This window comes from Rutilus rutilus, assembly GCF_951802725.1.
Source record: "Rutilus rutilus genome assembly, chromosome: 3".
Taxonomy (NCBI): domain Eukaryota; kingdom Metazoa; phylum Chordata; class Actinopteri; order Cypriniformes; family Leuciscidae; genus Rutilus; species Rutilus rutilus.
Genome location: NC_140211.1, coordinates 1,375,537 through 1,399,919, shown reverse-complemented (window position 1 = coordinate 1,399,919; position 24,383 = coordinate 1,375,537). Strand labels below are relative to the sequence as shown.

General features: G+C 39.2%; 1 protein-coding gene across 3 annotated transcripts in view; it reads right to left on the bottom strand.

The window, feature by feature from the left end:
- The window catches only part of dctn1a (dynactin 1a), a 40,256-nt gene extending 16,625 nt beyond the window's left edge, over window positions 1-23,631 (bottom strand). For 2 of the 3 annotated variants that reach the window (XR_014626825.1, XM_084404972.1), the window contains exons 1-13: window positions 23,465-23,631; window positions 20,715-20,966; window positions 19,977-20,058; window positions 19,840-19,871; window positions 13,173-13,325; window positions 12,398-12,595; window positions 11,903-12,107; window positions 9,782-10,020; window positions 6,622-6,726; window positions 6,046-6,237; window positions 4,639-4,752; window positions 2,759-2,911; window positions 1,575-1,732 (exon numbers count right to left, since the gene is read on the bottom strand). Coding sequence is in view for 2 of the 3 variants with exons in the window: in XM_084404972.1 (XP_084261098.1) it covers window positions 1,575-1,732; window positions 2,759-2,911; window positions 4,639-4,752; window positions 6,046-6,237; window positions 6,622-6,726; window positions 9,782-10,020; window positions 11,903-12,107; window positions 12,398-12,595; window positions 13,173-13,325; window positions 19,840-19,871; window positions 19,977-20,058; window positions 20,715-20,942 (1,859 nt within the window). In the remaining variant the exon portion in view is untranslated. Of the gene's footprint in view, window positions 1-1,574; window positions 1,733-2,758; window positions 2,912-4,638; window positions 4,753-6,045; window positions 6,238-6,621; window positions 6,727-9,781; window positions 10,021-11,902; window positions 12,108-12,397; window positions 12,596-13,172; window positions 13,326-17,363; window positions 17,388-18,357; window positions 18,376-19,839; window positions 19,872-19,976; window positions 20,059-20,714; window positions 20,967-23,464 lie in introns of all 3 variants that reach the window. The other variant, XM_084404971.1, reaches the window with a different exon arrangement.
- Between the last annotated feature and the right edge of the window lie 752 nt (window positions 23,632-24,383).

Here is a 24,383-nt window from a genome sequence, read left to right as displayed (position 1 = left end):
TCCAAAAATTTACTTCAGCCTATGATATATAGCTGAATTATCTAATTATTTATTTATTTATTTCATAAATGGGGTGTGTTTGCAAAACGCAGCTTCTCATTTCCCATTCTGAAGTAATATGAGTGAGCAGTCACCCTGAGGAAACTTTCAGTGGCCCTGGAGGTCCATCATCTGTAGAGCTACGTGGGCTGTGTTGGACCGTTATTTGTCAATTTATCCTCGTGTCTCGTCATCATAGGCGGGACATGTCCCCACCATTTTTTGCCAGGGTTGATATTATCTTGCAGCACGGGTGTACCAATACAAATAAATAAAACATTTCCAGTTAACTAGCAAAGTATTTGTTTCATTCGTTTGTTAAATAAGAAGCAATTTAGCGCTGAAATGTGTTTTTTTAATCAAGTGATCAAAGTGCTCGTTGCAGTTGCGATCAGTGGTGCTGATACAGTGTTCTCGTGGCTCGCGCACACACCGCAGCGGCCGCACATTCATCACTCGGACGCGCGCTTCAATCCATTGAGGAGACTCAAGGCTACTCGTTCCGATTAAATAATAAAACAAAATTCATACAAATCGGTCCCTGCTTGATATACAACCGCTGATAAACATAATCGGTTTTGATAAAGAAAAAAATATATACGAGCGCAGATTAGAACTCAGAACCTTTGATACGCTTGGCAAGTTCTGCCACTGGACCATTAGGCTACGTGGAACAGTCGATCTATGTAGCCTATTTATTCACATGAAAAAAACAACATATAGTGGAGTAGATCTCATTAAATGTCTAGGTAAACTCAGTGTACTATATAAATCGTTTGCTGGACATTGTAATGTAATTCTACATATGTCTGATTTATGATTTAGCATTGTATTAGCACGGGCACGAGGCTACATTGCGCATGCGTCGAACCGTGCAAACCGCGCGACGCACACGCGCACCGAACCGAGACAAGCGAACCGAACGGTTCGGATGTTTTTTCATGTACCGTGCCACCCCTAGTAGATACATACTGTATATCTAAACACCAATTCAGGTGCAGCATCTGCTGTTGTAGCCTAAGAGTTTATGTGTGAAATTAATGTTGAATGATGACCACATTAACTAGTTAAAGTCCCCCTGTGGTGAAATCCAGCGTTTAATGTTGTTTATGTGTCTATGTGGTGTTTTTAATATGCGTTAAGACAAAGCGTGTGTAAGTTCATAAGTCGACACCATTGCTGAGTATTTCCTCCTTAAAACTGCAGTGAACCAAAGACAGTCTCAAACACACGCTTTGAAATCGCTGGTGTTTCTGACGTCACAAACTACCTTGTAACCAATCAGATCAACGTGTGATCGTCAACCAGTGGATCTCTGAGCTGAGTGAGTGAGTGGAGGCGGGGCTCATTTGCATATTCATAGAACCGCGCATACTAAATGAGGCAAGGGTGTCGAGTTACATTCAAGATATTTTAAGGCATAAATATTTTTTTGTTGTTAAATATGTCACTTATGTATACAATGATGGAGTACAGGGGGACTTTAACCATCAGCCCTGGTTATATGATGTGCAGTGCTGCGGACGGACACGTACAGCTCGTATTTATGCAGCGTGGCCTGAAGCAGCGTCAGAGAATAAACCAGACCCGAGGCAAAGCTCAGCTGTTCTCCAGCGGCGCCGCGGAGTCCAGAGCGCTCCACAGACCCGGTCAGATCGAACTTCTCCTGCGCCTGCTTACTGATCAGCTCCGCCTGACACACAGTTCATCACATCAACAAACACGACAACCTGAAACGGCTCATCAGTGAGAGACATGCATTAGCCAGGCAGTTCGCTCACACCAACCAACAAATGCAGCAGTTACTGCTTCAGGAGCATGAACAGTGGAGAAAGACACCGCATGTGTATCAGTGTATGAGATCAGTGCATTAGTCTTAACCCTCTGGTGCTCTTCAGTCACTTTTGTCCGAAAAAATTACGTTTCTTTTTAAATTTATTTTTTTATTACTTCATCGGAATGGTATGAAACTTGGTAAAGGTTTTGGCACTTGCTGTGTGAACACACACACACACACAAAAAATCATGGACATGATTGGAACAGGATGAATGGTCCTGTATATAACAGTCACACTTGAGCTCCTCGCGGTCAGAAACAAGCGCATTGGAAATGAATGAGACGAGTTTCCTCTAGTGGAAGCGTCTGGAACTGCAGCCGAACATATTTGGAACACAACTTATTTAGATTTATGGCTTTTATTTACTTGATTTTGAAAATATAAATTTCGTATAAAAATTGAAAATAGTATTTTTGTGCATTTTTCATAACAATACACGTAAAATTCTTTAACTTTTTTTTAAAGTCACTTTTTAAAACTTTTGTTCACTTCAGCAATAATCTGCCGAGTGTCGTCTGTGAAAAGAGATCAAACTTCAGTCTGTCGCTCTTAAGCGTTCAAGATTCACCACAGTTTAAGTTGTAAATGTAATTTTCAGGCCTTTGCTCAAAAAGTGAATAAATGGATTATAAATACAGCGTAAATATAATTTAGTAATCCCCTAAAAATACAAATCTAACTATAATACAGCACATTAATTTCCTTGATTTGGTCATTTGTGAGCGACACGTGAAGAGCACCAGTGTTTAAATGCTGCAGATGGCATATATCTTCCTGCTAATCCACTCATGACTCGCGGACAGCAGTGATGTCACTGTTAAAGTAGCTGGATAGTAAACGGCGAGCCTGTTTCCGAGGCTCATGAAGGAGTGGATCGTCACCTTGCAGATGAGTCTGGGGATCAGGAGCAACACCAGAATGCAGTCGTGATCTCCTCCGTGCCTCAGGAACGACTCCGGCATGAACGACGTCAGCAGAGACACCTGACGGTTCGCCTGACTCACCTCCATCTTACGCAGCTCCATCTCGATGGCCTACACACACACACACACACATTAATTTCGTTAACGAAATCATGACGAAAAATATTAATTGATGACCTTTTCTTCCATGACTAAGACGAGACGATGACGAGACGACACCAGCGTCATTAAACGATAACTCTGACTATATCAGCATGCGACATCGCTGACGAAAAAAGACGAGACTAAAATGTCGTTAACAAATAAAGGCATTACTAACACCTGTTTGTCTTGCATTACAGACGCTACGAGCTTTCATGCCTGCGGTTGCCAGATTTCAAGAATTTAAATCCTCCAAATCAGAGCTTTTCTGTTAAAAGGAGACATTTTCTACCCAATGTCTTACTTAATATTTGGCAACATGCGTGCTCTCTCTACACTGATGAAGTAAACCACACCAAAAACACAGATGAGCATGTAAGCTGGAGTTCAGCGATCTCCATTACAGATATTCTGCTCATATAAGAGAGTCATTCAGCCAGTCTGAGCTGTGATCAAACCTTCTGTAATAATTCCAAACATGAATCTCGACATATTAATAAATGCACATCCGCAGTTCTATGTGACAATAAATAGTCTTTTTTTTCTTTTCTTTTTTTCTGTTGTTTTAATAAAAAAAAATGAATGTAATTTGGAATTATGAGAAATTTTACTGTTTAAATTTGAGAGAAATTTCTTGTAGAGAATGGGTTAATTTATGACAAATAGCCTATGAAAAAATCAGGAAACTAGATCAGGTGAAATAAACCATGCATTCGACTTCTCTGAGACATTATGAGACTATACGAGACATTCTCTAGATTTGTACTTGTATATGAAAGTGCAATAATTCTGATGAAATGCACATATACATTTCTCAAATGACAACAATTGTTGTGATTATATTTTTAAGCAAAATAATCGTTAGCCTATTATAAATGTAACCATTATGCAGCATGACGAAAATATGATTTTACAATAAACCTATACGAAAATATAAGTTGTCATTGACTAAAACTAGACTAAAATGCCCGGGCTTCTAGTCGACTAAACCTTGACTGAATGAAAACAGGGCAAGGCTGACTAAATATGATAAAAACTAAAAATGACATTTGAGACAGGACTAAAACTGAATGTAATTTAGTCATTTTATTGAAATACTTTGCACTAACTTCATAAAAAAACAAAACAAACCAATAAAACACAACTTCAACATTTATTAGGTGAAAAAAAGACTGTATCCTACTAGATATACTGATGCCTGTCACAAGAAGAGGGAGGACTAATCAGTAATGCGCTTACAGACACACACACATTCACTCACACACACACACACACACACTCGCATGCACATGCTCACACACACACACACACACACACACACACACACACACACACACACACACACACACACACACACACTCACTGAATTCTAAATTGTTCATAGAATTGTGAAATGTTGATTAAATGTTCTACTTACCTTTTTATTTTATTATTTATTTATTTACTTATTTATTTCATGTATGTATATGTATGATGATTGGAAATGCTTTGGCAATACATTGAAATAATTTTCATGCCAGTAAAGCACATTTGAATTGAATCGAACTGAATTGACTAAATGTAAAAATAGCTGACAAAATGAACACACACACACACACGTGTACACACACACACACAGACACAGACACAGACACACACACACACACACACCCCCGGTGAGTGTCCGATCACGGTGTGTTTAAGGGTTCTAGCGGTACCTTGGCGTACGCTTTGGTCTCTGCAAACTTGATCTTGAAGTCGAAGAGCTCTGCCGCCGGCTGCTGGAGCTCCGCTGAGCTGCTCTGCTGATTGGTCAACTCTCGGTTCACCTCCTGTTTACACACACGAGTAAAGATGGTCACATGTAGAGTCATGCAAGAATGAGGGATGACAAAGTTTGACTACAGAAGAGTCACACTAGCAAAATCTGGATGAGAAATATGAACAAAAACACTGAAATATGACATGGAGGGAAATAATCATACACAAGGACTGATCCAGATGTAATCATATTTTCATGTAAACACCGGCTGATGATAATGTATTACTGGCAAATATAATATATTATATATATATATATATATATATATATATATATATATATATATATATATATATATATATATATATGGCAACGTTTAATCACATCCAAAATACAAGTTTGTGTTAACTATACACAGTACACACACATATATTATGTAATTTTGTATAAATACACACACATGCATGTATATATTTAAGAAAAATGTGTTATTTATATATAAAATATTTATATTTATATCTAATATATAAATTATTTATAAATATATATACATGCTAATTTTTCTTAAATATATTTGCATATATATTTTATTATATATAGAAAATAATTATACACCGTACACACATATATTATGTAAACACAAACTTTATATATATATATATATAAACTGTATATAAACTATAATAACTGTATTTTAACAGTGTTGTTCAATAATATAATACCTTATTTTGTCCTTTTTTTTAAATAGTCATTATTATGAGTGTGTTTCTGACCGTAGACGCATGTAAACTAGGGATTTAACGGTGAGGATATTTTCCCACCAGTTAATCGACGTGTGACAACATCAGTAATACCGGTATCACCGGCGGAGGCTTTTAAATCGCTAATTTAAAGGTGAAAGTAAAATGTCCGCACAGGCATTCATGATGGTGCGGAGCAGCACTGTTTTGTTGTGTACAGTTTTTAAGAATAACAGGCTAATGAACTCACCATTCAAGCAATCCGCCCCGAATTGTTGCTAATTTGAAAGTGAAACTAAAATGCGCACGTCCGCACAGGATTGCTTGAATGGTGAGTTCATTAGCCTATTATTCTTAATGGAAAACACAACAAAACAGTGCAATGACAAATTCCCTTATATAGTTGCTTTTACATTTTGCTTTGACACCAAATATTCCGCCGTCATCATCTTGTCAGTCGTGTCTCCTGCTGCTGATCTGTGCTGCGACTCTCCTTCAGCTCATTCAGTTTGTTTAGCAAACACCATTCAGTTTAATAGTGTAAATAAAGCTGTTTTGAAACATCTGTATTGTTAAAGCGCTGCGACTGACTGAGTGTTTATGAAAGCATAACTGTAGGTGACCTGCAGGTGTGTGGTGAGCTCCCTGTATTTGCTGATGGTGTGCTGATAGTCGGCCACGGTCTCCTGGCACGCCTCGACTCTCTTCTGCGCCTCTCGCACTCGAGCTCCGGCCAGATCCAGATGTTCCCGCAGCTCCAGCTCCGTCTCACGCGAGTTCTCCTGCAGCTCGTCGTTCATCTCGTTTATCGACTCCTGGGAAAACAGAGAATCAAGACGGTATTTATATTAAGTACATAAAATATGTGATAAAACCAGTCACACGGGTAAACACTGGTATGGCATTCATTCTGTTTATCGACTCCTGGGAAAACACAGAGAATGAAGACGGCTGTAGATAAACACTTTTGCTGTACGATAGAAATTATGACGATTTAATGATTGAATTTTAAAGTTGAGACTTTGCTTCATATTAAAAGTAACACATCACAAAGGTTTATGTGATGGCAGGCGCTACAAATGTTTAGTAGACTAAAAGAGTCTAGAAATGGATAATTTAATGGATAATATAAAAATAAAAAAGTACTTTAAAATATTCTAGAAACTTAATCTGAATGATAGTGGAGTAACGCTGCTCACCAGGTCACTGACGGTCTCTCTCAGCTCTCGCACTTTCTCTTCTAGGTCTAAGTTTCTCTCCGTCAGTGTCTCGACCATCTCCTCGGCTCCTAAAGCAGCGTCCACCTGAACACACACACACACACACACACACACACACACACACGTGTATCAGTATATAGGATCTGTGCAGTTCTTAAAGCCTAATATTCCTGTCGTCTCTATAATAACACTAATCAAACAACAAAAGACAGAGAGAAAATTCACTCGTTCTTCACTGAACAACTTTTGTAACTATATTTCTAGTGTATATTTTATTTATAAAGTGTTATTTTACATTTGATTTCAGTTTCTGAACCTGAATACCTGAAAATCTTAAAACACTGTTTATTTCAATCGTCTGTTGATTTGTGTTCATGGTATTCAGCTACAATTAAATGTTTTGTAATAAGACTAAATGTGAATGATATCTAAGTTTTGTGTTACTTTATCCGAATCGAAATTAGGAATCAATAAGTAGCCTAGATTCGAAAAATATCACTGTTAAATGTCTTATTATAACTGTTCACATTTTCTTGCAAATGTAAAAAATAAAGTAGCAAAACGACCCTTAACCCTATGAACTCTATTTTATTCTTTCCCAAAATCAGTTTCCACCAAATGTAACAAAAATTGAATTTTTAGGGCCCATTTTTATTTTTTCCCTCCCTCGTATTCCACGTTTCCCTAAATTCCTGGATTTCCGGTTTGATTACATTTTAATAATGAAAATGCAAGTCTAACTAATTGAATTATAATTTATTCTTTGGCTTTATTATTATTTTGACTCATTTTCTATGGAAGTAAAATAATGTCAAATGTTTTTGAAACAAAAAAGCCTGTTGAATTGCACTACTTGAAAAAAATAGGCATTGCATTAACCTGCATTTTAATGTATTTTATTTTTAGGGCTTGCATTTTTATGGGCTGAAATTCAACATGGTTGAATATTTAAGCTGTGAATATTTCAATTAAAAACATTTCAAACACGTTTTCATTATTAAAAATTCAATAATCCATATTATTCACCTTTCATATTTCACTTCCAAATTATTCAAACTGTTTAAAAATACAACCTATAATATTCAACAGGCATTTTTCGGTCCATATTATTTCGCTTTGCAAATTCGCTTCCACAAATTCAGTGGTTCAAATTCGACAGTAAATTCAACGTTGACATCCAGGAACTGCAGGAAAAGCAGTAGATTGCCGAGCATACTCTCCATCTGCTGTTAGTCTATCTCACCAGCAGGGGGTGCAAAAGGGCGTGTTGTTGACGAAGACCAGAGCAACAGTTTGAGCAAGCCATTCATTCATAAAATGAAAATGATTATCTGGGTCAGTATATGTGGAAAAGATGATAAACACACAAAAGTTGTGTTTGTTTCATTCAGTAACTTCATTGTTACTTTCCCTGTGTAGCCTACATGTCATCAGCTTTCTCTACCATGAACGGGATTATAATCGATTTCCCTCAATACTTCATACTCAAGGATTCCCCTTCCGTCGGGACAAAACGCTTAACGTAGCTTAATGGACTTATACAGTGATATAAAAGACCAAACTCGCACCTTATTTAGGAAGTAGGCTGTAGGCTACAGGCAAGCAGAATATGAACTTAACGCGCAAAGTTTAATGCTGAGCGTTTCCCTGTGATATACTGGCATAAAATCAACACTTGAACAATTAATACTAACACTTTGTACTCTCTCTCTCTCTCTATATATATATACCTACATGTACTACATTAGCTTAAACTGGGAAGAGCCATAGCACTTGCATATTGTAGTCCTATTGTTAGTTTAGTTTAACTGTAAGTCGCATTGGATAAAGGCGTCTGCTAAATGACTAAATGTAGCCTAAATGTAAAATTGGCTTGACATTGTACATTCGCACATTTAGGGACCGTCTCTAAAGTTGCATACAACATTAGCATACACGTTTCTAACTTCAATAGCAAACTTTAATTTATTTGAATAAATATAAAAAATCTAAAGGGTGCGCAGTATGCCTGACATTACATGAACACTTACAGTTGGTTTTATGACTGTAAGTCGTTCTATTCAAATGCTATTTAAGTTAGAAACGTGTATATCAATGTCGTATACACTTTAGAGACGGTCCCTAAATGTGCGACTGTCCAACGTCCAATGCGAGTTTGGTCTTTTATATCACTGTAATTAGTCCATTAAGCTACGTTAAGCGTTTTATATGTCCAGCAGGGGAATCCTGAAGTACTGAGGGAAACCCTAATAGCCTGCATGAGGCACATCGCTACAATATAAAGTTAAGGCAACTAAACAACCAAGAGAAATATATGTCAACCTCAAAAATGTAACATTAGATCTGTACATCCGCACCGGGGAATAACATTAATCTCGTTCACGGTAGAGAAAGATGCATGTAGGCTACACAGGAAAAGTAACCGTGAAGACACTGAATTTAACATAAAACAGCCGTCATAATAATCACAAATACACTTACATTGCTGTAAATGAGTTTTATGAATGAATGGCTTATTCTAACTGTTGCTGGTCTTCGTCAACAACACGCGCTTGCACCCCCTGCTGGTGAGATAGACTAACAGCAGATGGAGAGTATGCTCGGCAATCTACTGCTTTTCCTGCAGTTCCTGGATGTCAACGTAGAATTTTCTGTCGAATTTGAACCACTGAATTTGTGGAAGCGAATTTGCAAAGAGAAAGAAAATTGCCTGTTGAATATTATAGGTTGTTTTTTAAACAGTTTGAATATTTTGGAAGTGAAATATGAAAGGTGAATATGGATTATTGAATTTTTAATAATGAAAATGTGTTTGAGATGTTTTGAATTGAAATATTCACAGCTTAAATATTCAACCATGCTGAATTTCAGGCCATAAAAATGCAAGCCCTAAAAATACAATACATTAGAATGCAAGCAGGGTTAATGCAATGCATATTTTTTAGTAGTGCAATTCAACAGGCTTTTTTTATTCAAAAACATTTAACATTATTTTACTTCCATAATTTTCCAGTCTATTAGTCTGTCTTTAACCAGTAACACTTACAATCAGGTTTCATTAGTATCTAAATGCTGATAACTTTCACCCAATGGAGTGAATGTGACTGGATCTGATTCCTTCTGCTTGTTTTCCTCTGACCTGTTCCTTGAGCTCGTCGACTGTGGCCTCAGCCTCCTTCATCTGCTCCTGCAGTTTCTCCTTCTGCGCTCTCAGCGTCTCCAGCTCGGAGTTCTTCTTCTCCATCTGCTTCTGCAGCTTCAGGTGCTCCTGCTTCTCTGAGGAGGACAGATCCCTCATCCTGACCAGCGCCTCCTTCAGACGCCCGTTCTGCTCCTCCAGCTGCTTGAGCTGATAACTGGACGCCGCTCCATCTGAACCTGAAGAGACACAGGCAGAGGTCACATGACTGTCCGATTCCGACTCAAGCATCCGATTCCTGCCCTCAAGTATTCTATTCCTGACCTCAAATATTCAATTCCTGACCTCAAGCATCCGATTCCTGTCCTCAAGTATTCTATTCCTGACCTCAAGTATTCTATTCCTGACCTCAAGTATTCAATTCCTGACCTCAAGTATTCAGTATTCAATTCCTGACCTCAAGTATCCGATTCCTGCCCTCAAGTATTCTATTCCTGACCTCAAGTATTCAATTCCTGACCTCAAGTATTCAGTATTCAATTCCTGACCTCAAGTATCCGATTCCTGCCCTCAAGTATTCTATTCCTGACCTCAAGTATTCAATTCCTGACCTCAAGTATTCAGTATTCAATTCCTGACCTCAAGTATCCGATTCCTGACCTCAAGTATCCGATTCCTGCCCTCAAGTATTCAATTCCTGATCTCAAGTATCCGATTCCTGACCTCAAGTATTCAATTCCTGACCTCAAGCATCCGATTCCTGCCCTCAAGTATTCTATTCCTGACCTCAAGTATTCGATTCCTTCCCTCAAGTATTCGATTCCTGACCTCAAGTATTCAATTCCTGACCTCAAGTATTCAGTATTCAATTCCTGACCTCAAGTATTCAATTCCTGACCTCAAGTATCCGATTCCTGCCCTCAAGTATTCAATTCCTGATCTCAAGTATCCGATTCCTGACATCAAGTATTCAATTCCTGACCTCAAGCATCCGATTCCTGCCCTCAAGTATTCTATTCCTGACCTCAAGTATTCTATTCCTGACCTCAAGTATTCAGTATTCAATTCCTGACCTCAAGTATCCGATTCCTGACCTCAAGTATCCGATTCCTGCCCTCAAGTATCCGATTTCTGCCCTCAAGTATCCGATTTCTGCCCTCAAGTATCCGATTCCTGCCCTCAAATATTCTATTCCTGCCCTCAAGTATCCGATTCCTGACCTCAAGTATTCGATTCCTTCCCTCAAGTATTTGATTCCTGACCTCAAGTATTCAATTCCTGACCTCAAGTATTCAGTATTCAATTCCTGACCTCAAGTATTCAATTTCTGACCTCAAGTATCCGATTCCTGACCTCAAGTATCCGATTCCTGACCTCATGTATTCGATTCCTGACCTCAAGTATCCGATTCCTGCCCTCAGGTATCCGATTCCTGCCCTCAAGTATCCCATTCCCGACCTCAAGTATCCGATTCCTGCCCTCAAGTATCCCATTCCCGACCTCAAGTATCCGATTCCTGACCTCAAGTATTCGATTCCTGACCTCAAGTATCCGATTCCTGACCTCATGTATTCGATTCCTGCCCTCAGGTATCCGATTCCTGCCCTCAAGTATCCCATTCCCGACCTCAAGTATCCGATTCCTGACCTCAAGTATTCGATTCCTGACCTCAACTATTCGATTCCTGACCTCAAGTATTCGATTCCTGCCCTCAGGTATCCGATTCCTGCCCTCAAGTATCCCATTCCCGACCTCAAGTATCCGATTCCTGCCCTCAAGTATCCCATTCCCGACCTCAAGTATCCGATTCCTGACCTCAAGTATCCGATTCCTGACCTCAAGTATTCGATTCCTGACCTCAAGTATCCGATTCCTGACCTCAAGTATTCGATTCCTGACCTCAAGTATCCGATTCCTGCCCTCAAGTATCCCATTCCCGACCTCAAGTATCCGATTCCTGCCCTCAAGTATCCCATTCCCGACCTCAAGTATCCGATTCCTGACCTCAAGTATTCGATTCCTGACCTCAAGTATCCGATTCCTGACCTCATGTATTCGATTCCTGACCTCAAGTATCCGATTCCTGCCCTCAAGTATCCCATTCCCAGACCCAGTGCGTACCCTTCTCCTGTATCTCGTGCTTGAGGATCTCCAGGTCCATGGTGAGCTCCTCCAGCTTCTCCTTCATGCTCTCCAGCTCTTGCTGCAGGGACTCGGCCCGCTCCTCCGCCATCTCCTTGTCCAGCGTGGCCATCTCGATAGCGTCCGCGGTGTCCGCCATCTCCTCCATGTAGCGGTCCTTAGCCTCCAGAGCCTCACGTGCCTCCTGCAGACAGAGGACAGGGTTACATTCAGATACACACACACACCACTCTATTACAGAGGAGTTACTCTCAGATACACACTGAGTGAGTGAGTGAGTGAGTGAGTGTGTGTGTGAGCGAGTGAATGTGTGAGTGAGTGTGTGAGCGAGTGAGTGAGTGAATGTGTGAGTGAGTGAGTGAGTGAGTGTGTGAGTGAATGTGTGAGTGAGTGAGTGAGTGTGTGAATGTGTGAGTGAGTGAGTGAGTGAATGTGTGTGTGAGTGAGTGAGTGAGTGAGTGTGTGTGTGAGTACCTTCTTGGCCTCCTTCAGCTGTCTCTGCAGCTCGTTCTGCTGCTCCTGCATCTTGCTCCTCCACTCCTGCAGTTGCTCCAGCTGGATCTTGTGCTTCTCCATCTCCTTCAGCTTGGCTTTATCCTCCGAGCGCTTCATCCGCAGCGTCTCCAGCTTCTCCTCCAGATCCCTGACTTGAGCTCGGAGACTCTCCTCCTCCTGCACACACACACACACACAGAGATTCAATTCACATTCACATTTATGCATTTGGCAGACGCATTTATCCAAAGCGACTTACATTGCATTTCAAGGTGCACATTTACATTCTTATCAGTTCTTGCTTTCCCTGGGAATCGAACCCATAACCTCAGCGTTGCAAGCGCCAACACTCTACTGTTTGAATTCAATTCACATTTATTTGTATAGCGCTTTTCACAATACATATTGTTTCAAAGCAGCTTTACAGAAGCTATGCATGAGTCCACATTACAGTATACAGCGATCTGTTATCAGAGGTGACTGTCTAAGTTATGTATTTCAGAATTGTACAAATACAAAATCACAGTTAGCTAAAAATGTATTAATTCAAACAATGTAATAATTTGATGCAGAAACAATGAGCTCATTGAAGTAATGAATACTTGTGTTAACAAATGATTATGACATTTAGTCAACAGACAACATGGTTTTCATTACTGAAATAATGCAATAGTGGACCAAAAGTAAACCAAAATGAGTACATTCAAGCCAATATGATGTAGAATGCAAAGGTCAAAGGTCAGAAGTCGCTCACCTTGCTAGGGGTCGCAGGAGGCGGGCCACTGGGGGTGGGGCTTGGCTGTGGGATGACAGGAGCTCCCAGTGCCTTCTGGGAAGAGGATGAGGACTCATTCTCCACTAACACAGATTCAGAAAGTGATGAACCTCCAACAGAGGGACGACCGGCCTGAGGAGGAACACACACACTGAGTTATCTTACATAAACCGCACCCGTGACCTCTGACCCCACACGCAGTGATCACCTGACCCCAGTGCAGTGATGTCACTGGCTTAGTTCACATCCTAACAGTCTCAAAAGCATTCAATGGTCACTACATATATATATATATAATAATGAAGAGTTGAAGCCTCTTTTTGGACTGACTAATCAAGCTCTCCATAAAACAAAACAATACAATTTCACAGAACAACACACTATACAGACACTTCATATTCAATGCTATTAGATAGTCTGAGAATTGCATTTATTAGACTATACCTTCAATAAACACACACACTGAGTTATCTTCATCAGCCGCACCCGTGACCTCTGACCCCACACGCAGTGATCACCTGACCCCAGTGCAGTGATGTCACTGGCCCAGTTCACACCTAACACACAAGTTTTGGCAAGCTTGACTGAGTTTGTTTCCCATGAACTTTGATCTGAAAGCTTCTGCTCTAAGGACAAGTTCACAGATTTTTACTACACGCTTTTGGATTGTTACTATGCCAGTAGTATATTAAAAAACAAACAAGGTTTACTCTTTCTGAGTGTAACCTGCATCCAGATCTCCCAGTTTATGTGCAAACGTCCAACGGATGGACTCAAATGTGTCATTTTTACAGAGCCGGGATCTTTGTCAAAACTAGTTATGATGCTGGGCGCTTTTGAAACACTGCTTCGTGAAGCTTCGAAACCTTAGGCATACCTTCAATAAACATTGGCAATAACTTTGTAAAAGGTGTTTTACACTGTTCTGACCAGTGTTTGGTGTTTTGAGCATTTTGAAACTGTACCGTATTTTCCGCACTATAAGGCGCACTTAAAAGCCTTTATTTTTTTCAAAAAACGACAGTGCGCCTTATAATCCGGAGCGCCTTATATATGGATCTGGCGCCTTATGTTAACGTCTGTTAAACAACCGCTGACTTAAACCTTGTTTATACTTTCGCCTGACACCGGAGCGCGAGCCTCCGCTGACTGCGCGCGCAACTCCCCAAACAGACGAGGCATTTATACTTGACGCAACTGTTTTGTTTTAGACTGAACACCAGACCATACAACTGATTTAGACGCGCAAACTGGGTGCCGGTGTGATGAGATGTACTACTAATATCCGTCTGCTCGGGCAGATTCGGCTCAAAGTCATGCATCTTCGGATTCAGAGGCGCGCGCGCTGTTAAGCCGAATCTGCCCGAGCAGACGGATATTATTTTTTTTATTAACTTCGCGCTCATGCGGACGCGTCGAGTATAAACAAGGTATCTTGGTTTACATTTGGACTTTGGGTGTGATCTTAGGCTTGAAAAGGTTGGTGACCACTGCATAACGCAAACCCAGTCAAACATTTGACTGCAGTATCTTCTATTCTATATGCGCCTTATAATCCGGTGCGCCCTATATATGAAAACAGTTCTAAAATAGGCCATTCATTGAAGGTGCGCCTTATAATCAGGTGCGCCTTATAGTGCGGAAAATACGGTAAATCATTTTACGAATCAATTGGTTCAATTAATTCAAAGTTTTGCCCCATCACTAGTTCAAACTACAGATCGAAGTTCTGCATTTGGTCATTTTCGCCCATGGACAGTCGGATTGACAGAATTTATTTCCAAGTTTTATTAAAAGCCCGTCTTGTCAGGGGTAAATTCCCCCTTTGATTTGATTTATTAGACAAAGAAAGTAGTGAAATACACTAATCATCAATGATAACGCACTAGAGTTAAAAACTTGTTTCCATTGCGGTCCTTGATGTAAAGCACAGACTTCACTCATACTGACAGGTTACTTTGGCATTGCATGCTATTATAAATACAAAGCTACAATAAGTTCACATTTACAAAGTTCATAATCACAATTAAACATCCACACAATGACTAAGTCACCATGCAATCAAAATTTATCTTATTTTTTTATTTTTATGGAATATTACAGTGTTTATTCTAAATTATTTATCAGTGCACATCATTATAGGTTTAATAATGTTGAATCAATAACTTCCTCTTCTCTGATGATGTGGGCGGGGCAACCTGTCACTCACATGAGATCAGCCAATAGCAAACCACAACCATCCAATCAATTCCCCACAGACACAATCAAGCCCCGCCCACATCTGTTCTTGTTCCAGAAGCGTTTCACTCGGATATACAGAACAATAGAGGAGACAAGACTAGCACAACTTCCCTTTCATGATGACTTTAAACAAATTGTGTAAAAACAGTCAAAACTTTTCAACTGCACAAGTGGAAAAGCTGTTCTGGGGCCTTGATTTGACTGATTTAACTGGACGCTTCAGCAAAAGTCACTCCTCTTGACTGGGTTCTGGTATTGATAACCCTAGCTGTGAACTGGGCCGGTGGCGGTGTGCTAGTGCTCTGTGATCGGGCACATACCATAATGAGAGAGGGCAGAGAGCTGGAGCTGGACAGACGGCCCGGGGTGATCCACTGTCACGCACAATACACAACGGCTCACATTAACCTTACGCTCATCACACAAACACTCGTTCAAATAAACACACCCGGACCACCTGGGATCATCTAATCACACTCATATCAACAGATACAGATCGCTTCAAAACCAGCTTCACAGAAATCAACAGGGTTCATTAGGTCTCAGACAATATGCAAATAATAACATGAGTTCCACTTTCACGTCTTCTTGTGCTTGAATGGGCAAATTCACACAAATTTATCTCAAAATGTCTTGGCGAGTATCCTAGCTTAAGTGAACATGAACAGTAGAGACAGAAAGACAACGCATGTGTATCAGTGTATTGGATCAGTGCTTTCGTCTTAACCCTCTGGTGCTCTTTGGTCATTTTTGGCCAAAAAATTCAAGAATTTCCTCTAGTGGAAGCGTATGGTACTGCAGCCGAACAACGTGTTTTTGAAAATATATACATTTCATATAAAAATTGATAAAGGTATTTTTTGTGCATTTTTTATAACAATAAATGTAAAATTGTTTAACTTTTTCTAAGTTCACTTTTTAAAACTTTTGTTCACTTCAGCAATAATCTGCCAAGTGTCGTGCTTGAAAAGAGATCAAACTTCAGTCTGTGCTCCAAAACATTGAAGATTTACGACGGTTTAAGATAGAAATGTAATTTTCAGGTCTATGCTCAAAAAGTGAATAAATGGATTATAAATACAGCGTACTACCATAAAATCCCCTAAAAATACAAAATATTAAATTAAAACATTATTGAAATATAGTACATTCATTTCATTGAATAGAAAGAATCTGTCATTTTTGACCGACACGCGAAGAGCACCAGAGGGTTACAGCAGCCTAATCAGCTCCTGTTAGATCTACCTGAAAAACCTGAAAATAACTGTTTATTTTAGTTTTATCTTTGTTATTTATTTGTGCTATTGCTTTTAGTTTGATTATTTGTCTTGTTTTTTAATTAATAACTGGTTACTTGTCTTGAATACTGTTAAATATGTATATTAGTAGTTTTAGCAGTGGTATCGAAATTAGAATCGAGAATTGTGAAATTTCACCTTATTATAATACAAGGATACATGGGTCAAAAACAAAAACTATATTATCAATTTATAGCTTTTTTGGGGTGTGTATCTGCATCTATTCCCAGCGCTAGTGTTCATGTTGCCAAAGTTCATCAATTATGAAACTAATTCAATTTCAACTATTAAGCAGCTCATCACAAGACAATCATGTCATTATTAAGCTCAAGTTGTGTTCTCATCTGACAGCCAAATAAGGATAATATTACTGATGTAAATGGTGTAAAGTGTTAAACAGCAGCAGATTAACGAGGCTGAGTTCGGGTGGATTCAATACAGAACATCAGTAATGAGGGAGAAACTCACCAGCCAATCACAACGTCTGAAACAATAGTATGCCAGTACGTTAATTCAGGTTGCATGTTTAATTTGTGAATCTCATTCTGTAAAAATAGTGTTCCATTCCGAACAAAGCCCTTTATCAGACCAGACATTTCCCAGAATGCTTTGCTGCGGTGTTCAGGCTCACCTTGGTACTACGGCGCATAGGAGGCTGAGGGAGGAGCAGAAAACACACACACACACACACAGGGAAATACAGAGACAGGAAGAACAGGGCAAAGTTGAAGGGATTGCAAAGAGAAGTTGAGCAGGAAAGAGATTATTAACATGAACGGATCAGGACATTAATCAACATCATCCCACAACCACAAAACACACGGAAATGAACTTCAACATGAGGAACCTTTAAAACACTGACTATTCTGTGTGGTCAATGATGGTTATAAGTGTTTTATTTGTCTATTAGGTCTCTTATAAGTTCAAATTGAGATATTCGTTGCTCTAATTAAAGAAAAAAGGTCCCATTACAATAAGATCCCAGTGTGTAATATTAGTCGCATTACTAACAATGAGCAATACAACTGAATTTGTTCATCTTTGTAACTGTTTGTTAATATACAACTGTTCAAGCCCATCATAATATGATCAAAAACAACTTGATTTTAATAATGTATTAGTAAATGTTAGATTTAACATAAACTGAGATTAATAAAAGCTTAGAAGTATCTTTCATTGTTAGCTGATGTTGACTGATCTTATTGTAAAGAGCACCACCACCAGGCCTCACTGCACCAGACAGGACTGACCTATGCCAGTTTCGTGATTGACAGGTTCAGGTTTGGTCACCTTTACTATGAGATGAGTCTGTGCTGGTGCGGCCCAGAGTGTGTGTGTTCTCCGCATGTTGAGTTCATCCGAAGGGCAGGCGTGTGTGAGACTGGTGACATGGGAAACATGCAGTAAGATGACATGCGATGTGCGTGAGATCATGCCAACATCGGGTGCGCGAGTGTTTCAGAGAGACGTCGGTGTGGAACCTGCAGGTTACTCCGCAGAACAGAAAACCACCACAACAAACACCAGTCCAAGACCAGTCAATGGGGAAGAAGCAAAAGGCTTGAAATAAAGAGTGATGGTGAACAGAGTGAGATGTTGTGAAGCACACAGTCCTGATGTACTACCTTCTTAGCTGCTGGAGTCTTTCCATCATGTTAGCATACACACACACACACACACACACACACAGACAAACAAACACACACACACACACACACACACACACACACACACACAGACAAACACACACACGCAGACAGACAGACAAACACACACACACACACACACACACACACACACACACACACACAGACAAACACACACACACACACACACACACACACACAAACAAACAAACAAACAAACACACACACACACACACACACACACACACACACACAAAGAGTGCATTCGAATGAACAAACACCATTATCTCGTCTTATCCTCATTATTCCTGCCCTCGCTGTGCTGAATTATGGGAGGCACTTCTGGTTTGAGGAACTTCCATTCAAAAAGACTGAAACTAATCATTTCAAACCATAAAGTTGCCCTACAAATAAAGCTGATCCGTCAGTTTGACGCTGTCAATTTCCCTTCATGATTTATTTCCAGACATCATGAGAATAACGTTAGACTTGGTATTTTAACGTGACGTTATAACGAGAATATCTACGGCAAGAGCTCTTCAGGCGCTGCTTTCTTTTTCCCGCTGCAATCCGCTGTACAAGTATGAAAAAGGACGACACATCCTGCACATCTGTGGTCTGTTCTCACGAATTTAATTTACAATATAGTCCATTAATAATTCACTGAAATGCGAAGAATCTCTCGTTATTCTCCTCAAATCCTCACGTCTCTTTCTTTGTTTTCACAGGAAAATGCGATTTATAATCTGACAAAATGACAGAAATAGTGTAGACAAACAAATAGTGTCACGTAATGCTGAAGTTAATGAACATTTTTGATTAAGGCAACATAAGTTACATAATACAAATATATATATATATATTACTACAGTGACACTTTTAAATTTCCTTTTAATGTTCGCTGGTTGAAGGGTGAGTAGATTAATGTCATCTCGTTGTGACACTTTTGACGTATTGCGTTTCACTGATTGTTTACAGCTTAACGGAGGTTACACCCATAATTCACGCAAAGCATCATGGGCCGTGGGAATAATGTGGAAATAATGATCCAAACAAACTCAGAACGAAAAGCATTTCAAGTTCCTTATTCTCATTTCCACACATTTCTATAGTTTGTGGCCGATGAGCAGAATCCAGCAGAGGAGAGCCGGCGCACACTCACACCAGTTATCATCGTTAGCTAAATAAACACTCTGACACAAACTGTTTTTTTATTTTTAATTAAGCTAAAATAAATGATTATATGAATATTTTAAATTAAATTAAATATTTTGTGTTAAATGAAAAAGTTATTTTAGTTTAAGTTGAAGAACTAAAATGACTAATCTAATCTAATCTAATCTAAAATAAACCTACATAATAACAAAATTACAAAAAGATGTAAGAAAAAAAAACTGAAAGAATAACAATAAAAGCCAATTAAAAAATATAAATAAAACTATAATATCTGATGAATCATACCTGCTTAGCAGCTTTGGGAGTCTCCTGGACTTCTGTAACATAGCAGAGAAAGGCACACAATCATCATGTGTTCGGGTTAAAGCACACGCGTCATCATGTGCTCGGGTGGCACACGCATGGTTAAGGTCATCTCTCACCTCTCCTGGGCAGTTTGGGTCCGCTGGAGTCGGGGGTGTCTGGAGACGTGGCAGAGCTCCCTCCTTCATCCATCAGCTGGATCTGCAGAAGAAGAGACAGATGTTTGGTCAAATGCGTCATCATTTACACATCTGGGGGTCTTAGCTAGGGCTGGGGATCAGGCACCTGAGGTCAGGAAGCAGATACTTGGTATAAAATAAAGAAATCGATTCCTCTGTGATCATATCAATATGACTTCATATAGTACTATAATATATATATATAACACTAATCAAACTACACAAGACAGAGAAAATTCACTCGTTCTTCACTGAACAACTTTTGTAACTATATTTGTAATGTATGTTTTATTTATAAAGTGTTATTTTACAACTAATTACAGTTTCTGAACCTGAAAGTCTTAAAACACTGTTTATTTCAATCGTATCTTTGCTCACTTGTGTCTATTTGTTTGTTTTTATTTGTTCTTTTTTGATTACTGAGTGTTTACTTCTTTAATAACGCTTGAAGTCTATATTAGTTTGTCTAGTTGTTCTTCTATGGTGTTTTTAAACCACACCTCGTGTAAGTGTTCTCTAGCCTGTTGATTTGTGTTACTGATATTCATCTACAATTACATGTTTTGCAACAAGACTAAATGTGAATGATATCTACGTTTGTTGTTTTACCTCATGAAATCAAAATTAGGAATCAATAAGAATCGAAACGTTAAAATTCTAATGATCTGAGACTCTCACCTGAGACTGTCTGACGAATATCCCATGATTCTCCTCGCAGGTGAAGTAGCGTTTCCCCTGCACCGTCCCGTCGTTCTTCCCCTTGGGCTCGTCCAGGATCACTCCGACCCACTTCCCCGAGGCGAACAGGGTGGCGCCGATATACGCCACGGTCCCGCGCTGACCTTTCCCGATGACCTCCACCTGAGAGCCCACCTTCACCGGCCGGCCGCCTCCGTCCGCACTCATCTTGCTGATCACAGCGCTGGCCAGCTGCACACACACACACACACACACACACACACACCTGCCCATGTGAGGTCATCGTCATCGCTAGCCAGGTTTAAGTCTTCTTTAAAAACACTTCTGAATAGATCATGAACTGGGTTTCTGAAGCTGCTAGAATGAATGATGTTGTATTCTGTAAAGCACTTTGGGTCAACTTCTGTTGTTATTAAACGTGCTGTACAAATAAAGGTTGGCTTGAGTAAAGTAACACTGTTGGTCATTTCCATTATTGCTGTTGTTATTTCCTCTCGACGGCCTCAGAGCTGGCCTCAGTCTCGCCTGTAGAGCGGCAAGATCCGATGAAGCCGCACGAACATCATGTGCTTCTGGAAACAATCAGATCTCTGTTGAGAAGACGACGAGAGACACTCGCTACGGCACCGAATCCTGCGGCTCCACATCACATGATGCCTCGCACGCACACACACACACACACACACTCCGTCCTGCAAACCTGAGCGACGGGAGGAGGATTCAACGACTGACCATTCACTGGACCGAGACCCTTTCCTGAGACCAACCGCTCAAACTCAACAATCAACATCGGACGGTGAGATCCATTTATAATTACTATATATATTTAAAAATTACTATATATATATATACATATATTTAAAAATTACTATATATATAGTAATTTTTAAATGTATATATATGTATAGTAATTATAAATGGGTATGTTTATTAATTATAAATGTGTATAGGCCTATATATATGAAGAGTTCAGATGCAAAAGCCTGTAAGTGCCATCTGAAATTTTCTTCTAGAATGATCATTTTTATCAAGCTCGTATTATTTCAGTTCAGTAATTTCACTTAAATGATAATTCATAGGTAACTTTTACAGGCTTTTGCATCTAAACTCTTCATATATATATATATATATATATATATATATACACACACTCATTTATAATTACTATACATATATATCCATTTATAATTACTATATACACATACATACACGAGTATTAAACAGAAGCAAAGATCATAGAAATGACCAGATAATAAAATGAACATGATAAAAAAACAGAATTAAAAGGTAAATCTGATCTATTCTGTCCACGACTGATAAACGCGTTTACTCACGCGAGGAGCGCACGAGTTCCTCCTGGCCGTCGACATGTTTAATGTCATCTCTCTGGGCTTTGCATCCGAGCACTGAGTGTGGACTACTGAGCGCACCGGTCACATGACCAGGCAAACGCCAGCGGCAAGAGCATGATGGGAATGATCTGCAATCTCTGCTGTGTGTAAACATCACACAGTTCTGGGCGAAAGTCTGGAGACACTAACATTTCTAACGTGTCTGAAAGAGTCTCTTCTGATGCGCTCATTAGATCAGAAATACAGTAAAAACAGTGAAATATTATTCCAGTGTAAATCATCTGTTCTCTATGTGAATATACAGTAAAGTGTAATTTATTCCTGTGATCAAAGCTGAATGTTCAGCATCATTACTCCAGTCTTCAGTGTCACATGATCCTTCACACATCACTCTAATACGAGGATTTGATGATCAACAAACATTTATGATTATTATCAGTGTTGAAACAGTTGTGCTGCTTCATATTTGTTGTAATCTGAGATGCTGTGAAGAAAAGGAAGAATAAAATAGAAACCTTTTGTAACAATATGCCGTGCAAAAGTTTGGGGTCAGTTTTTATTCTTTCTCTTTTTTTTAAAGAAATCAATACTTTTATTCAGCAAGGATGTTAAACTGATAAAAATGATGGTAAACATTTATATTGATAGAAAAAAGTTTTCTATTTTGAATACATGCTGTTCTTTTTAACTTTTTACTCAAAGGATCCTGAAAAATAAAATGTATGAGTTTCCACTAATAATAATCATAAATGTTTATGTTTTATATATATATATATATATATATATATATATATATATATATATATATATATATATATATATATTCACATAGAAAACAGCTGTTTTACATTACATTAGCCTTGGTGAGCAGAAAAGACTCTTTCAGAAACATTATAAATAGTCATGTTTCCAAACTTCTGACCGGTTCTTTATGGCAGAATTACAGTAAATACTGTACTAATGTAGATCTGGGATCAGTATATGTAAGACTTGAGCACAGAAGTAATGAAATACTGTAAGAGCTTCTCCAGTGTGTCAGAACATTAGATGCTGCATCTGACCTAAACTCGATGTGTTTAACAGACTAACACATTCGTCAGCAACACCCGACTGTCAGTGGGTTGTTGTTTAGCATTAGCTGTGATGCTAACCGGTCCGGCTTGAAGAAAACATCACGTTCTGTCGCTCAGACGCCGAAAAGAGACGATAGTGTTCAGTGGAAACGCATTACACGCGTTTAAGTCTACGTTTGTGTGTGAATGTGTTCATGTATTGATGTTTTTCTGATCACTTTTGTCGATTATCTCAGGCAGGCTCGCTCTCGCGCGAGAGTTTCCTCTGTTGTCAGGGAAACGAGCGGTAAAACCACGAGCTTACCTGAAGAAGAAAGCTCTATGATTGACAGCTTCTCAAAACGAAAGAAATCCCGTTTTTTTTTTAGCGGTCTTTGACAATGAAAGCAGCGGACCGCTCACCGGACACTAGAATGGGGACAGGCACTCGCGGATGACGCGGTCACTTCCTGATTGCATCACGTGGTGCTCAGCGACGCCGCTGATTGGTCTGATCACTCTGCTCCCCGGCCACGTAGCGAATCTTAACTTAAAATATTAAACCATTCATCAAATTAAAGCACGGATAGTATTTTAAATAAAGTTACATTTAATAAGTAGGTAGAAAATTGTGGGTCAGTCAACATAACTTTTTTTTAAAGCATGTATGATTGTTTCTTACCATTTGGCGTTGGCTGTTTACGCATTTGAGTTGGACTGACCTCGATCATTTGAAGCTTTTTATTTAGTTCGTTTTTTTTTTATTATTATTATTATTATAGGCCTATACATTTGATATATATTATTGAGGTTATTGTTGTTGTTATTATTATTATTTATTTAATGTGTGCAATTGTATGGACATACAATTAAACAAAGTTACTAATGTTAAAGGCGGGGCTAATTTGCATATTCATAGAACCGCGTATACTAAACGAGGCAAGGGTGTAGTTACATTCAAGCTATTTTAAGGCATACTTATTATTTTTCTAGGAAAAACCGCTTAAATATGTAATCTTGGTGATCAAAGATGAGATTTAAGGGATAAAATAAGTGACTACAGGGAGACTTTATAAGCTTTATCCGTTGTGCTGTGCGCAGTTGACCAGCAGAGGGCGCTGCTCGACACACATGCTCAAGTCACGTGATCGGTCGTTTTCCGCAACAAACTTTGCAGTTCGCGCTCATTTATTCTCCCATCGAAAACCGGATTACAATGAACAACTGCAAAGTCAACATCATCA